The 15,669-nt window shown below is 44.0% G+C and overlaps 1 protein-coding gene across 1 annotated transcript in view; it reads right to left on the reverse strand.

Annotated features, from left to right (window-relative positions):
- Positions 1-4,090: 4,090 nt before the first annotated feature.
- Positions 4,091-15,669, reverse strand: part of SNX19 (sorting nexin 19) — a 34,158-nt gene continuing 22,579 nt past the window's right edge. Inside the window, exons 9-11 of the mRNA XM_083368613.1 lie at positions 9,010-9,194; positions 7,009-7,096; positions 4,091-5,325 (exon numbers count right to left, since the gene is read on the reverse strand). Coding sequence (XP_083224739.1) covers positions 5,190-5,325; positions 7,009-7,096; positions 9,010-9,194 — 409 coding nt within the window. The 3' untranslated portion in view covers positions 4,091-5,189. The remainder of the gene's footprint in view (positions 5,326-7,008; positions 7,097-9,009; positions 9,195-15,669) is intronic.

The following is a 15,669-nucleotide window of genomic DNA, read 5'->3' on the forward strand; positions in this document are numbered from 1 at the left end:
TCCTAGCTGGCTTTTGTGCTGGGTTGATTTTTCATTACAAATATCCCACCCCCCTCATAATGTGAACATGTGAATGAGTAGAAAAGGATGGAGGATGATTGAAGCCCACACAGGGAGGGGAAAAACAAGGCCTTGTCAAAATCCATCATGGCAAGAGCGTTGTTTCTATGGCTGAGGTACAGGAAAGTTGTCCATCTCTTTGGCTGTCTTCTGCTTTATCTTCATCTGGGCCTTCTGGAGATTGGAGAGCGTGACATTTCATGAATCTTAGGATGGGATGCAGTTAACTACGCCAATATACGGACAAGCAAAAGACCACTTGAAGCAATCTGAAAGGGCTTTAAAGTTCTTGTACAGTTCCTGGGCAGTATTTGAATAGCACAATAAGGCATAATTCTGAATTATACCACGAACATAATCAGTTCTGCTTGATCATTTGTGAATGAATCCACAAATTTTGGACGTTCCTCCTGTGATACTACATTTTCCATTATGTGGAACCCCAAATTCTTTGTCTCTCCCAAAAAAATCAAGGATTGGAAGCCAAAGCAAGTTACGACTGGTGGCTGTAGCACACATTCCTCCTTATAAAATAGTGGCAAATATAGCTAAAACTAATTTTTTAAAATTCAGATTTGAATACAGTTTTCACCAGAATGGAGAAATGATTCTTTTCCCCCAGCACAAGATTTGAAAATGTATTGTGATTTGAGCTATTTTTCCCCTGACATTCTAAGGACAAAATATGGCATTTACCAGACTAGATAGCTACAATGTGTAGATCAATATAGACCAGTTCTTTAGCTTTAACCACTATTCCTGATAGCCACCATCTGGGCAAGCAGGCCACAGAGCTGAGTGCACAGCTCCTTCTTTTTCTTCTTTCTTTTCTATGTCATGAGTAGCTGGGCTGTGAGTCAATTCGTTCAGTTGTGAATGTTTTTTAAGCTTTCCACCCCAATCTAAAATCTGCTTTCATTCTGAGAACATATCTGTTTTCCTCGTGTTTGGGGAAAAAGCTCAAAGAGGCCCTGACTGATGCTGAGACCTCATTTCTGGAAGTGAATATGAAATTCTGCACCATCAGTGTACTAGCAGAGAGAGAGAGAGTCACGTAGGCTTGTAAATATTAAATTTGAAGGCAGATTCACTAGCCTGAAGTTGTAAATAAAGAAAGAATAACAGCATTGGAATCAATCACCTTTTCTCCAAATACGATTTTGCTAAGTGATGAGATAGGGAATAACTAAGACACACCTTAACCTTGAGAATCCAATACTGAAGTAGCTTTCCTCAAACTGTGAAGCATCAGGCATTGTGCGCATCTAGGAATATAGCAGAGAAAAGCTAGAAATATGGACAGAACATATGTGGTCTTCTAAATCGACAAAGAGGCTGACTCTGATGGAGGAACTTCTCCAGGCTTTTTTTCCACAAAGGAGAAAGTTGACTTTCCTAAAAGATCACCCCTTTCTAATTTCATCAACTGTTAAATAAAAAGCAGGGGGCACAATGGTTCAGCGGTTAAAGATGCTCAGCTTATCAGCTGGAAAGATGTCAGCCCGGGTTTGAGATCCGAAGGCTTTGCAACAGGATGAGTTTCTGTTCCTTGCTCCAGCTCCTGCCCACTTAGCAGCTCAAAAGCATGCAAGTGTGAGTAGATAAATAGGTACCACTTCGGCAGGAGGGTAACAGTGTTTGATGCGCCTTTGGCTTATAGCTATGCTGCCCCATGACCACAGAAGGATCTTCAGACCATGTTGGATCTAGAGAGGAGCATCGTGCTTTAGAGTTGGACATGACATTACTTTTTTAAAGAAGCTTACTTGAAATGTTTACTCTGGATTCTACAGTATCACCCAGTTATCACACATGGAACACTTGTCGCCTCCATATACATACTGGTGTTTGGGGGCTACAGAATCTCAGCGTCCTCTGCCATTATTTCCAATTTTTTCCATCTCTTAATGCAGGTAGTTCTCCACTTTCAACCCCAATGGGGACCAGAATTTCCGTTGCTAAGCAAGGTGGTTGTTAAAGGAATCATGGGCATTTCCACACACACCTTTTTTTTTTGCCAAGATTGAGCAAATCACGTGCTAACTTGCATTGAAGATGATGTTGCAGAGAAAAAAATTACCATATTCAGAAAGCAATGTTTTTTTTTCTTTTTAACACACACATACACACACACTCTTCTGTGATCTTTGTTTAAGATAAATATACTTCCTGAGCTCTCTAAAGATTTAGGAGGTACTTTCAGAACTTGAAAACAACTGTGTATACTTTTCTTTGTATAGTCTTTTGTTTTGCTAAGGGTCTTAAAGACCTTAAACCTGAAGGACTTTGAACCCCGCTGCTTCCAAGTTCTTCAAAATTATTCACTGAGTACCACTCTTGAACATTTGATCCATAAGTATTTTAGGAACAGGAAGGAAAACCTGTTTGATCAAGTGATATTTAACTTTTTTTAAAAAAACAACAACCAACAATCTGGTTTTGAAGAGAGAGAAACAAAGGAACTTCTTGGAGACCAATTTTGCTCTAGTAATTCTCAGCTTCAGCTGTGGAAGTGCATGAAGGTCAAGGTTCAAGGTTGGATATTATGAGAAACCCTAGTTCGTTTTAAACCATGATGGCTGGGCTCACCTATTAATGAGCCTTGGTGGAGCAGTGGGCTAATGCCTCCTTAAGTAACACCAGCTGCCTGCAATAAGTGCAGGTTCGAGTCCCACCAGGCTCAAGGTTGACTCAGCCTTCCATCCTTCCCAGGTAGGTAAAATGAGGACCCAGATTGTTGGGGGCAATAAGCTGACTTTGTAATAATGCCGCTTGGGGTGTGTGTGAAAGCCCTAATAAGCAGGCATATACATAGAATGAAGGCTATTGCTAAGCACATTGATTTGTGCTTCTTAGATTGTAAGCCGCCCTGAGTCTTCGGAGAAGGGCAGGATATAAATGGGATTAAAAAAAATAAAATAATGCTAAATCATTATTTGTAGTTTTAAAAAGGACAATATTTAGGGATCATATGTTATGTTCGCTCAAAAATACAAGGATCTATATTTTAGTTTCATAAAATTTGTGAACAAACTCAAGACAACGTAGGGATTGAATGTTTGGGCAATCTGTTTTCATTAGTAGGTATTTTTTAATGATTTGTTATTTATGTCCCACTTTTATTATTTTTTATCAACAACTCAAGGTGGCAAACATATCTAATCCTCCTCCTATTTTCCCACAACCCTCCTTTGAAGTAGGTTGGACTGAGAGGTAATAATAGATCCGAAGTCACCCTGCCCACTTTCATATCTAAGCTGGGACTAGAACTCCCCGTGTCCTAGTGTTTGCCCCAGTCACCCAAGCAGCTTTCATGGCTAAGGAACTAGAACTCACTGTCTTGGTGATTGGCCCAAATGCCTAGCTAGCTTCCTGCAATCCTGAGTCCGCAAAGGATGGAAGAATTTTGATCAGGTTCACAGAGAAATGCAGCATCAATGTTCTCTGGCTTTCTCATCTGGTGTCCACCATCTTTTTTTTTTAATCCCATTTATATCCCGCCCTTCTCCGAAGACTAAGGGCGGCTTACAATCTAAAGCACAATGTGCTTAGCAATAGCCTTCATTCTATGTATATGCCTGCTTATTAGGGCTTTCGCCCCCCCGCCCAAGCGGCATTTTTACAAAGTCAGCTTAATTGCCCCCAACAATCTGGGTCCTCATTTTACCTACCTCGGAAGGATGGAAGGCTGAGTCAACCTTGAGCCTGGTGGGACTCGAACCTGCACTAACTGCAGGCATGTCCTTCTTTTAAACTCAACAGGCATTGAAAATTATCAAATGTTCACTCACAAGAGAGGTAGATGTTTTCCTTACTCTGGCTAATCCCAAAGGTGCCTTTTTCCAAAAGGTAGCTGGACTGTTGTTGTTTTCTTTGTAAACATTACGCTCCTCATCCAAGAAGCTTCTTGAGTTCAGTCAGCACAGCCATGACCTGGATGACTGAGAATCTCCATAGATATTTACTCTGGGTGATCTTTGTATCTTTCCAAACATGTCAACAGAAAAATCACACAAGATGTAGACAAACACCAACTTTAATTTTGACATGTATTCAATTCAGCGAGTTCCTCCTCTGCAAACAAACTTGAACCTAGACTGACAAACCAAAGAAGAACTCCACACTTAAGAATCCACAAACACCTCTTACACCCTCGGTTGGGTGCATCTATATATGGCTGAGCTACACCAGGGGTCTTCAAACTTGGCCCTTTTATGACTTGTGGACTTCAACTCCCAGAATTTCTCAGCCAGCATGCCTGGCTGTGGAATTCTGGGAGCTGATGTCCACAAGTCATAAAAGGGCCACGTTTGAAGACCCCCGATCTACACTCGTGCAATTTGGTTTGGCCTTTGCAGCAAGTCCATCATAAAAAAAGTGCAAGCCATCCCAGTTATCTAAATGAGTAATAGCATCCCCATATGGTTAAACAAATAGCAATACAGTCCACTTCTTCAAAGCCAGTTGAGGGGCTGCAAAATGACTGAGTTGTGTTCTGTTGTCTCTCCAGACACAAAAGACTTGAGCCACTTACATCATTGTTGGAAAACAATCAAACCTTCACTTGGTAATTCTGAGATTCCAGGAATACTGTAAATTTCAAGGACAGTTACATGATGTACAAAATAGAAAGCAAAAAAGGGGGGGGGGATTAACTGCTGTTTGCTGCTCATTGGAGTGGCTATGTTGGGAAGGAAAAAGAGAGAGGTCATATCATGGAATGCCCATATAAGTACATTGGGAGCACCAAGACTTCCTGTAAATTAAAACATGCAGAAAGTAAAATTACATCTCTCCAGGAATGTAGATAAAAGTCTTATCCTATTCTCCAGATTGTTCACATTTAAAAGGTTATTTCTCCTCATTCTGAACTCCTTTGCTATTCCTCCGATACTATTTTATTGTGCAGAAATAGCTCTGGAACACCCTTTACAGGAATTTTATCTATTGGTCCTTCTTCAACAGCTCCTGGATCAGACCAACAGCAACGTGTCATATGAGATCATGCCTAGGGCTTTGCCTCAGGGTATGAATTAACACAGGGGTCTTCAAACCTGGCCCTTTTATGACTTGTGGGCTTCAACTCCCACCATTCTTCAGCCAGTGTGCCTGAATGGAAGACCCCTGAATTAACGTGTTGAAGTACTAGCTCTTTCAGCTGCTCCACAGACTGAAGTCATTAGTGATGTTGTTTGTGCTGCCTCCATCTGGGAATCGGGGATCAAAAACTCCACCAGGATGTCCATAAGGGAGTAAATGACATGCCTGAAAAGAAAGAGGGATTTTGAAACCAACATGACAGTAGATTCCAAGTACGAATATCCAAGGAGACAAACCCTCTAGTATTAGAAATGGCTTAATGAGTGTGGTTTTTTGAATAATAAGGTCAAGACATCATCACCTATGAAATAAAAGCCAGGTAGTTTTCTTGGCCACAATATAGAGGTGGCCTCTGTCTTCTTCCACAACACTTTTCTTTCTCAGCTGGTTTCCTATCAGAGGACTAAATCAATCTCAACCTGCTTTGCTTTTTCAAGATCAGCCAAAGCCTTCTAGATACTGTCAACTGTTTGTAGGAGGCCCGCTAATCTCATACTCAAAGAGATGCTAGGACTTTAACACATCACATTAACAGCCAACATCGAGCTGGGGAGTGACATTTTATAGGTAAAGGTAAAGGTTCCCCTGCACATGTGTGCTAGTCGTTTCCGACTCTAGGGGCCGGTGCTCATCTCCGTTTCAAAGCCGAAGAGCTTGTCCGAGGACGTCTCCGTGGTCATGTGGCCGGCATGACTAGACGCCAAAGGCGCATGGAACGCTGTTACCTTCCCACCGTAGTGGTCCCTATTTTTCTACTTGCATTTTTACATGCTTTCGAACTGCTAGGTTGGCAGAAGCTGGGACGAGTAACAGGCGCTCACTCTGCTACGCGGCACTCAGGATTCGACCTGCCAAACTGCCGACCTTCTGATCGACAAGCTCAGCGTCCTAACCCACTGAGCCACCGCTCAGTGACATTTTATAGTGTCACTTTATTTAGATTACTGGGAAGCCCTCCCTTGGTCGGTCTTGCCTTACTTGCTAAACCTAGCATTCCATTTTCTCTCTCAAGATCCCGTGCTAGAGGTAGTCCTCGCTTTACGACAATTTGTCTAGCGACTGATCGAAATTAGGATGGCACTGGAAAAAAAAGGGACCTAGGGCTGACACATGCACTAATAACCATTGCAGCTTCTCAGCCGGCGGTAACAGGATGAGAAATCAGATACTTGGCAACTGGCACGGATTTACAACGGTTGCAGCATCCTGCACTTGGAGGGGCTGCCAAAAACCCATTTTCCAAAGCACCAGAAGTCAAGACAAGAACCACCGGATGGAAACTGATCCGAGGAGAGAAGCAACTTAGAACTAGAAATTTCCTAAGGAAGGGTGAAATCAATCGACCAGTGGAACGGCTTGCCTCCAGAAGTTACAGGTGCCCCATCATCACTGGTGGCTTTCGGGAAGAGTCTGGACAGCCATTTATCTGACATGGTATAGACCAGGGGTCTTCAAACACGGCTCTTTTATGACTTGTGGACTAGTCCAGAAGTCATAAAAGGGCCAAGTTTGAAGACCTCTAGTATAGACTCTCCTGCTCGAGCATGGGGTTGGACTAGATGACCTCCAAGATCCCTTTCAACTCTATTATTCTATGTTCTATGGTTCTAAGGTTATATTCACAACCTTCCTAGTTGGCTTCCAACAAGCAAAGTTGACAAGGGAAGCCAAATTCATTTAAGGACGCAGCAAAAAACGTGGAAAAGCACTCACTTAGTGACCGCATGTCTTACTGATGAGAGTTCTGTAGTCCTAAGCTGAGGGCCACTTGTTATTTTATCCAGTGGCTCTGCCCAGTGAAAATAGTGACTCATTTTCCTACCTTGATATCATACAGCGAAAAATTACCTGTTGATGCTTGGATGCTGCATGGATTCTAAGACAAGGCTCCAGCATTGTTGACATTTATTGATACCTAAAAATTCTTGGAGTGACTCTGTGGGAATCAGAGACTGGTATGAATTCACAAGAAAAAAAATGGTAGCAGTATAATACAACACAGGACATCCCAAACATGCTTTTTGTTGTTTTTTTTTCAAGAGGCCACTGGAGTTTCTTGTTTGAGAAGAATAGGAGAACAAACCCATCAGGAGAAGACTCAGCAGTCCATCTGCATGTAAAAGACAAAAGCCACTCTTTTGGAGACAGCTAAGTCCACATCTTGGACAGAGAGGACCGCTGGTTTGAAAGAGGGGTCAAAGAGGCCATCTAGGTCAAAATTGAACAGCCCTCTCTCAACAGAGGGGGAGGGATACGACATCATCTATCTCCAATCCTTTCAGCAGTTCCAAGAAGGCTCCACACCCTACCGAGATGACCTTGAGGACACAGATCAACCTCCAAGTGGTCTCAACAGCTCTTTGAAAGAAGGCAAATGACCAGCTGTCCGCAAGGAATATAAATCCTTCCATTCCCCACCCTCCAGTCAGAACTGAAGAAGCTTCTTAAATGAGAAGCGAAATGTCTTCAAAGAGAAACAAGAATGTCCAGCTGCCTCCTGAAAAAGCACCTTTGGGACAACCGTGACCCTGGATGACTGAGAATCTCCATAGACAACACAGGGCACATTTAGGGAAATATCAGTGTTTTGACATCAATGATTAATTCTGCTTTCTCCAGAGCTGAGCCCGTGTTATGGAACAAGCCGTCCTTTGCTTAGGAAGAGATTCAAAACAATTTTTCACCAGTCCTTTTAATGTTGTGGAGCACTGATGTTTTATGTGTTTCTTGTGATTTTTCTTTTTCATGTTTTAAAAGAAACGTGTGCTGTGTATGGTATGCCTTTTCAGCGTACACATAAATAACATGTTTTTTTTAAAAAAAAATGCTGAGCTGAAGAAATCAACAGGACACCTTTTGCAGGGGAGTTTTCAAACCAAGAGGCCCATTTGATGGGCATGATTATGTTTTTTTATTATTATTATTTAGCATGCTGGATTTAAAAAAAAGAAATGATGGGGGTGAATTGTAGCCAAGAAAGAGCCCACTTGGGAGCAATTTTGCATGTTCATGGATGATAGGCTTTCTATCATTTCGTTCAGCTCTATTTCTCTTGAAAGTTGTGTTAGCTCTTGGGGATTCCCTAGATTGGGAAAGAGACTCTAAAGGTAAAGGTAAAGGTTCCCCCGCACATGTGGGCTAGTCGTTTCCGACTCTAGGGGCCAGTGCTCATCTCCGTTTCAAAGCCGAAGAGCCAGCGCTTGTCCGAGGACGTCTCCGTGGTCATGTGGCCGGCATGACTAGACGCCAAAGGCGCACGGAACGCTGTTACCTTCCCACCGTAGTGGTCCCTATTTTTCTACTTGCATTTTTACGTGCTTTCGAACTGCTAGGTTGGCAGAAGCTGGACCGAGTAACAGGCGCTCACTCTGTTACGTGGCACTCGGGATTCAACCCGCCAAACTGCCGACCATCTGATCGACAAGCTCAGCGTCCTAACCCACTGAGCCACCTCGTCCCCTAAAGAGACTCTAGAAGACTAGAATTAAGCTGTATTGAGATAATCTCAATAGAAAAGAATATTTGCAGCTCAGGGGTGAACTGTGAGGTCCCTGGTGCTCTCTGAGCTTGGTGGCCTTCTTGCAGATGTTTCATGACCCAACTAGGTAATATCATCAGTGCTAGTGAGATAGCTCTATTATCTTTTCTTTTCTCTGATTATCTTGCAAGTTTGATTATGTTTTCCTTCCCCTCCCCCAATGACCCTGAAAGGGAGGGGGGACAGATTGTGTCTCTTCCTAAAACTATTACCTTCCCCAGGGATCAGGGAATGGCATTAGGGTTGTCCCTCAAGGCCATTCCCATGACTCTCTACAAGGAGGAAACCCTTTATGTCTGGGCTCCACCCACCAGGCAGTACTGCCATGAGAATCTGCAGGGCCTGTTCCTTAGTCTCAGCCTTCTGCTCTTCTGTCCTGAGTGGTTTGGGTACCGCGGGCAAGACTCCGCCAGGCCAAATGGATTCCTGGAGCAGCCGAAGATATTGCACCCAATATTGGGTGCAGGTCAAGTTGTCTACCTGGACTTCAACCCACCTGTAGGGGAGAAAATACAAATAAGGGAAGGGAACTGTAGGAGCAAGTGGATGCTTTCAGGTTCAAGAGTGCAAACCTGTAGAACGAAATGAGAGAGGGAGAGGGAGAGAGAGGAGAGGAAGAGAGAGGGAGAGGGAGAGAGGGGGAAAAAGAGAGAGAGAGAGAGGGAAGGAGAGGGGGGGAGGGAGAGGGAGGGAGAGATGCCCTGGCAGCTTCAAAGCACCTGAAGGCAAAACAAGAAACAATGGATAGAAACTAGTCAAGGAGGCAACCAAGCTAAAAGAAAGGAGAAATTTCCTGAGAGTGAGAACAATTGATCAGTGGAACAACTTGTCTCCAGAAGTTGTGGGTGTTCAAACACTGGACGTTTTCAAGAAGAGATGGGACAACCATTAGTCTGAAATGTTACAGGGTCTCCTGCCTGAGCGGGGAGTTGGACTGGAAGACCTCCACGCTCCCTTCCAACTCGGTTATTCTGTTAACACGTCTCTCTAACCAGCCCCGATGCATTAGGTTAGAACAGTTGCCTCTGCATTTGATAGCGGACACATCGCAGACAATAAACAAATCCCAAAGAAGAACACACAGAGGACCCAGACATAGGAGGACTGACTTTGGAGGTGCTTGAGAAAGTATTTTCGGAGCAAACAGGCGAGCAAAAATACACTCGATTGTGTCTATAAAAAGAGGAAACACCCCCCCCCCCTTTGAGCCTTGTCTCGTCCATCAAAACAGAACATGACCACACTGGATCTGAGCAATTTTGAACCAGATGGCGCTCAAATAAAAACAAAAGGCAGAAAAGCAGCATCTTCAACTTCTAGTGGCATGCCATCAATCAATCAATTTCCATCGGCTAAATCTACCCAAACTTCATGATATGTTGACAACGGCTCACTAAAGCTTTCATAAGGCAAAACAGCTGCTAGGCTTCCGACAAACAAAGTCAACGGGAGGGGGTGGATTCAATTAACACCCACGTGATTCCCTTATCAACCGTGGCAAAAAAGGCCGTAAGATCAGGCGCGACGCACAAAATGACACGGCTCAACAACGGATGTTCTAATCCCCAATTGAGGTAAGTCGAGGATTGTCCATATGCCGCCTGGGCTGCGAAAGCAGCTGTGCTTTCACAAGAAATCCTGATGACTCCCCTTTCTATAAAATCTATGAACTTCATTTCCTTGGCATTTATTTTATTAAGCAAGATCGCCCACGCTCGGCATTCTTCTGTGCTAATTTCCCGTTGTTAATTCCTGCCTTTTCACTCTTGCTGGAAAAACGGGGAGCTAGCAGCCTTGCGCAGAGTAATAAAACCCGCAGCCGAACAAGTTGCTAAGTATTTTTCAAGGGAGGCAAATACAAGCCTTCCCCAAATTAAGCAGCCTATAAATCAGTAGATATATGAAGGAGGTTGGAACTTTTTGAGAGAGCCAGCCAAGATTTGCCGAGAACGGTCCAATATTTTACGTGAATTGTTCCTGCCTTCTGCCCTGCAGAAGTTTACAACGGTATAAACCCTGAACATTGCGTCCTGTACCCTGGCTGCAAACCAGGCCAATGGAGGCTTTGTTTAGCAGATGTCCAATCTTTTCTGATCCCAAAACCTAGTGGAGAAATGCATGGGGATGGCTTTGCCAGCTTAGACCTGGAAGGAAGGACCCAAACCTTACGCCTGAATCTACTTTTCCCTTAGGTTAAAGGGGAGCCAGGGCCAAAGGCAACTGACCGGCATGCTCTAAACCAGGGGTAGGCAACCTTGGCTCTTTTATGATTCGTGCACTTCAGCATAGCTGGCTCAGGAATGCTGGGAGTTGAAGTCCATGAGTCATAAAAGAGCCAAGGTTGCCTACCCCTGGCCTAGGCCACTTTATGACTTGTGGACTTCAACTCCCAGAATTCCTGAGCCAGCATGGCTCAGCCTGGAAACCTCTCTCTTTCCCCTCAGCACGGCTGGCTCAGGAATGCTGGGAGTTGAAGTCCATGAGTCATAAAAGAGCCAAGGTTGCCTACCCCTGCTCTAAACCTTTCTTGCAAAGCAGGATGGTGGGGGCAGGTATGGAGTTGTGGAACAAAACCGCAGGCACTCCATAAGGTACAAGTTTCATTGGCCACAGAATTGGTGTTTTAATGATTGGAGGAAGTTCCTTATCTAAAATCATCTTTGATTTGATTCACAAGGCTCCAACGGAGCCTCAGAAGGACAATAAACTCTTTGCACCCAAGCCTGTCCTCTATTTAGAAGGATTTATCTCCTGGCTTCAGGGGTCAATAGCAACCCTTCCTTTTTTGCACAGCTCCTCCTAATAATGCTGCCCAGTTTTGGAAGCAAGTACAATTTAGTCCCCGACTTACAACAATTCGTTTAGTAACCATTCAATGTTACAACAGCACTGGAAAAAAGTGACTTACGATCATTTTTCACACTTATGACCGTTGCACACACACACACCCGGTCACGTGACCAAAAGTCAGAGGCTTGGCCACTGATTCATATTTATGACGGTTGGAGAACAGATTGACCCCCATCTCCCTGTGGCAGCTCCCCAAATATTGGAAGACCGCTATCATCTCCTAGTCCTTCTCTTTGTTAGACCAGTCATACTCAGTTCATGTTTCAGCCTCTTTAAAAATTTAAACAATGCCTTTAAAATAAGAATCTAACCAAAGCCTGCAGCGAACGTTTAACAAGCAATGTACACGTCCTATTCTAGCTGTTTTTTTTACATTTAATTGATTTATCTCTTACGAAAAGGAGCATCACGTAAATAGCAGTCAGCGGGCTTGCAGGATTCCCCCCCCCCCCGTGATTACAGACAGCCCACTCCATAATCCAAGTCTCTTGCATCTGGGCTAAACAAGGGAAGAGCCAACAGACCTGTTTTTGAAAACAAGATATCTTTGGTCTTGCAATTGCCTACTGCCAATTCCCTCAAGAAATGATTTAAGGGGAAGCCAGCAGATAAACCTCCACATTGTTTACGTGTGGGGCTACTCATCTGTCTTAAATAAAGCTCTTCCTTTTTACTAGGGTTTCACAACCCACCCTATCTGTTGCAAGCAGAAACACCTCTGGATATTGATTGCTGCGCACCTGCCAACGTGACGCAGGCTGTCCTCAACACCACGTAACTTGAAGAATGGGGAGCCAAGGCAAATGTTCTTGTACACGGTGCAGAGAAGACTTCCCTGCCCAGAAAATGAGAACTTCTGGAATGAAGGCAGAAAGTTTTGGCCATGACAATGGACAGGTTACATCTGGCATTGCACAGGAGCCAGGCTGACCCGGAGAAACTCCAGCGCTGACGTCCTTGGCTTGTGGTCCCTGGGAGATGCAGCTGCAGGTGCCAACAGCTGTAGGAACTTGAACACAAGGTGTCCTAAGTTCAGAGGCTTCACCTCCATTCACCTTCCCTTAATCTTCTGGTGCTCAGAAGAAGAGAAGAAAGGTCCTGATCCATGCAGTTCTGGCTTTGGAGAAGACATTCTCTGAAAGCTCCAGTTCAAAACAGGACCGCTAACAAGTATCAGTAGATATAGTTTATGGGGATTCCTCAAACAACAACTTGCCTGTTTAGAACCAAACGGTTATTTGGCCTAACCACAGAAGAAGTCATTAAACTGAGCACATGGGTGACAAAAGACATGCCTTAAATCAGGGGTAGGCAACCTCGTCTCTTTTATGACTCATGGATTTCAACTCCCAGAATTCCTGAGTCACATGCTGGCTCAGGAATTCTGGGACTTGAAGTCCATGAGTCATAAAAGAGACAAGGTTGCCTACCTCTGCCTTAAATGATGGAAACTGTTGCATCTCCATGTTTCATTAATATCAATGTCAGAAATCTACATCAGTATTTCCAGAGACTTGGAGCCTAATCATTAAAAGCAACAGCAAGACTTAAGGTGCCTTTAATGTTGGCAGGCTAACCTTTGATTTCTCCACATGGTCCCTCAGAAATCAAACTTAAGACAGATCAATATGGCGGACAACTGGACATCCTCGTGGAATATAACAAAAACAGTTGCTTATGGAACAGATAGTCGACGACTTACAAGAGTCCATTTAGCGACTGCTCAAAATTACCACATCACTGGAAAAGAAGTGATTTATACGACTGTTTTTCACGCTTACAACTGTCATGGCATATCCATGGTCACATGATCAAAATTCAGATGCTTGGCAACTGACTCGTATTTATGACAGCTGCAGTGTCCCAAGGTCATGAAGATCTCGTTTGTGAACTTCTGAGAAGCAAAGTCAATGGGTAGGCCAGATTCACTTAACGACTGAATAGAGTAGACTAGGAGCTGGAAGGGACCTTGGAGGTCTTCTAGTCCAGCCCCCTGCTCAAGCTGGAGAACCTATGTCATCTCAGACAAGTGACTAGCCTCTTTTTAAAAATCTCCAGTATTGGAGCGCCCACGATTTCTGGAGGCAACTTCTGTTCCACTGGTTAATTGTCCTCACTGTCAGGAAGTTTCTCCATAATTCCAGGTTGCTTCTTTCCTTGATCTGTTTCCAACCACTGTTTCTCATCCTGCCCTCTGGTTTCTCTGGTGAACAAAGTGACCCCCTCTTCCTTGTGGCAAGCCCTCAGATACTGGAATGTTGCTATCATGTCTCCATTTCTTCTTTTCTTTAGACTGGCCAAACCCAAATCCTGCAGCCGTTCTTCATATGTTTTGGTCTCCAGGTCTTTGATCATCTTAGTTGCTCTTCTGTGGCAAGGAAGGTCGTAAAAAATGGGGCAAAACTCACTTGTTAACGAATGTCTCACTTAGCCACAGAAATTTTGGGCTCAACTGTGGTCACAAGTCAAGGACTACCTGTATTTCCCCCCTCCCCCCCTCCTTTGCTTCACAGACTGCAATCCTACGTAGCAGGAGGTAGCTTTTCCTGAAAAGAGTGAGATTTTTCAGAGCAAGATCACACCATTCAGCGTGGCGACGCCATCCCGTTTCCCCTCTGGTTTGGGGGCAAAATCTTCCCACTCATATTCTCATTCAACAAGTAACAGCAGTCTATCGACCCTGCCTTCCTCAGCACAGAGTTCCTGGGTGGAGAGCTAATTAAACTGGCCACCCAACTTGGCTTAACTAGCTTCGCCGGTCCTTCCCCCCCACTGCCAAACAATCTTGAGACTCGGCAAGGAGTTGGGGAGGGGTGGGTGTGCTCAATTGTAGAGGGTGTAGTGGCAGCCATGGCGATGTAGGAGTTGCCGTGGTAACTGGGAGCTCAATTGTCCTCAGTGACTTCACCTCAGTGGGGAATGACCTCCATTGTAGTAAGGGCAAAGAGCGGATTATGGTGGTGCTGGGAATGAACAGCTGCAAAGGAAAGAGCTTGAATGGAGTAGCTGGGAAGGGGTGGAACTTGGGAGTAGTGGAGTGCCCAACCCAACCCAACCCATCTAACGATTGATGAAATGCCTGAGTTGTCTATGGAGATTCTCAATCATCCAGGTCGTGGTTGTCCCAAAGGTGCTTTTCCAAAAAAGGAAACTGGACTTTCTTGGGTTTTTCCCTTCGAAAACATTTTGCTTTTCATCCAAGAAACGTCTCCAGTTCTAACACACTGGTGAGGGATGGAAGGATATCGTATTCTTTGCAGCCATCCGGTTGTTAGCTCTCTTGAGAAGTTGTTGAGGCAATTTCGGGATTGATCTGTATTTATCAGAGTGGATCAGAGTGCAAATGGGTGTGGAACTTTCTTGAGACCGCTACATGGCTGGACAACACAAGCTTTGCTCAACCACGAGAAGCTGGCCTAAGCATCTTGGGCAGAAGAAAAATGAGATACGCATGAATGGCCCATACATTTGAGAGACGTTTCCCCAACTGAGCTAGTTTCACCTGCGCACAGGTGAGATCAGGAGAACATGACACAAATATGAGTTCTGGGCAAAGTTATCTTTGCAATTTAAACCCTATGCTCTTGCAGTGGTGCATTCACTACGTCAACAGTGCAAAAAAAAAGTGGATTGAAATTAGGAGCAACAGCTACAATTCTTCTCGCTTAAAACAACCTGTTATCAGATCAGATCAAACCAGACAGATGATCCATGCATTTGGGGGAAGGGAAAAATAGTTGCAAGAATATGAATTGGGAATTCATTGTAAAGGCTGATTTTCATTACAACAGTCGCTGGAATTCTTTCATAATGGCTCCCGAATGTTTCCACAGTAAATTATGTATCAGAAATTCTAGAGAGCTGGTGGGCCTATTTCATTGGTTTTAACGCAGGCTTTCTGAGAAGAAACACAACAGAGAAAAAAATGGTGATTTAAAAAAAAATCAAGAGAGATGAGGATGTAAAAGACGAGTAATTCTCCCCATCTCATCTCACTGCCACTCTTTATATGTCCTCCATTGAATGTTCTAGTTAATGAGTTCTTAATAGGAAAACAAAAGTATTGCTAGGACAAAATTTCAGAATAGGTAGAGTTGGAAGGGACCTTGGAGGTCTTCTAG

This window comes from Vipera ursinii (assembly GCF_947247035.1).
Source record: "Vipera ursinii genome assembly, chromosome: 8".
In the NCBI taxonomy this organism is placed as follows: Eukaryota; Metazoa; Chordata; class Lepidosauria; order Squamata; family Viperidae; genus Vipera; species Vipera ursinii.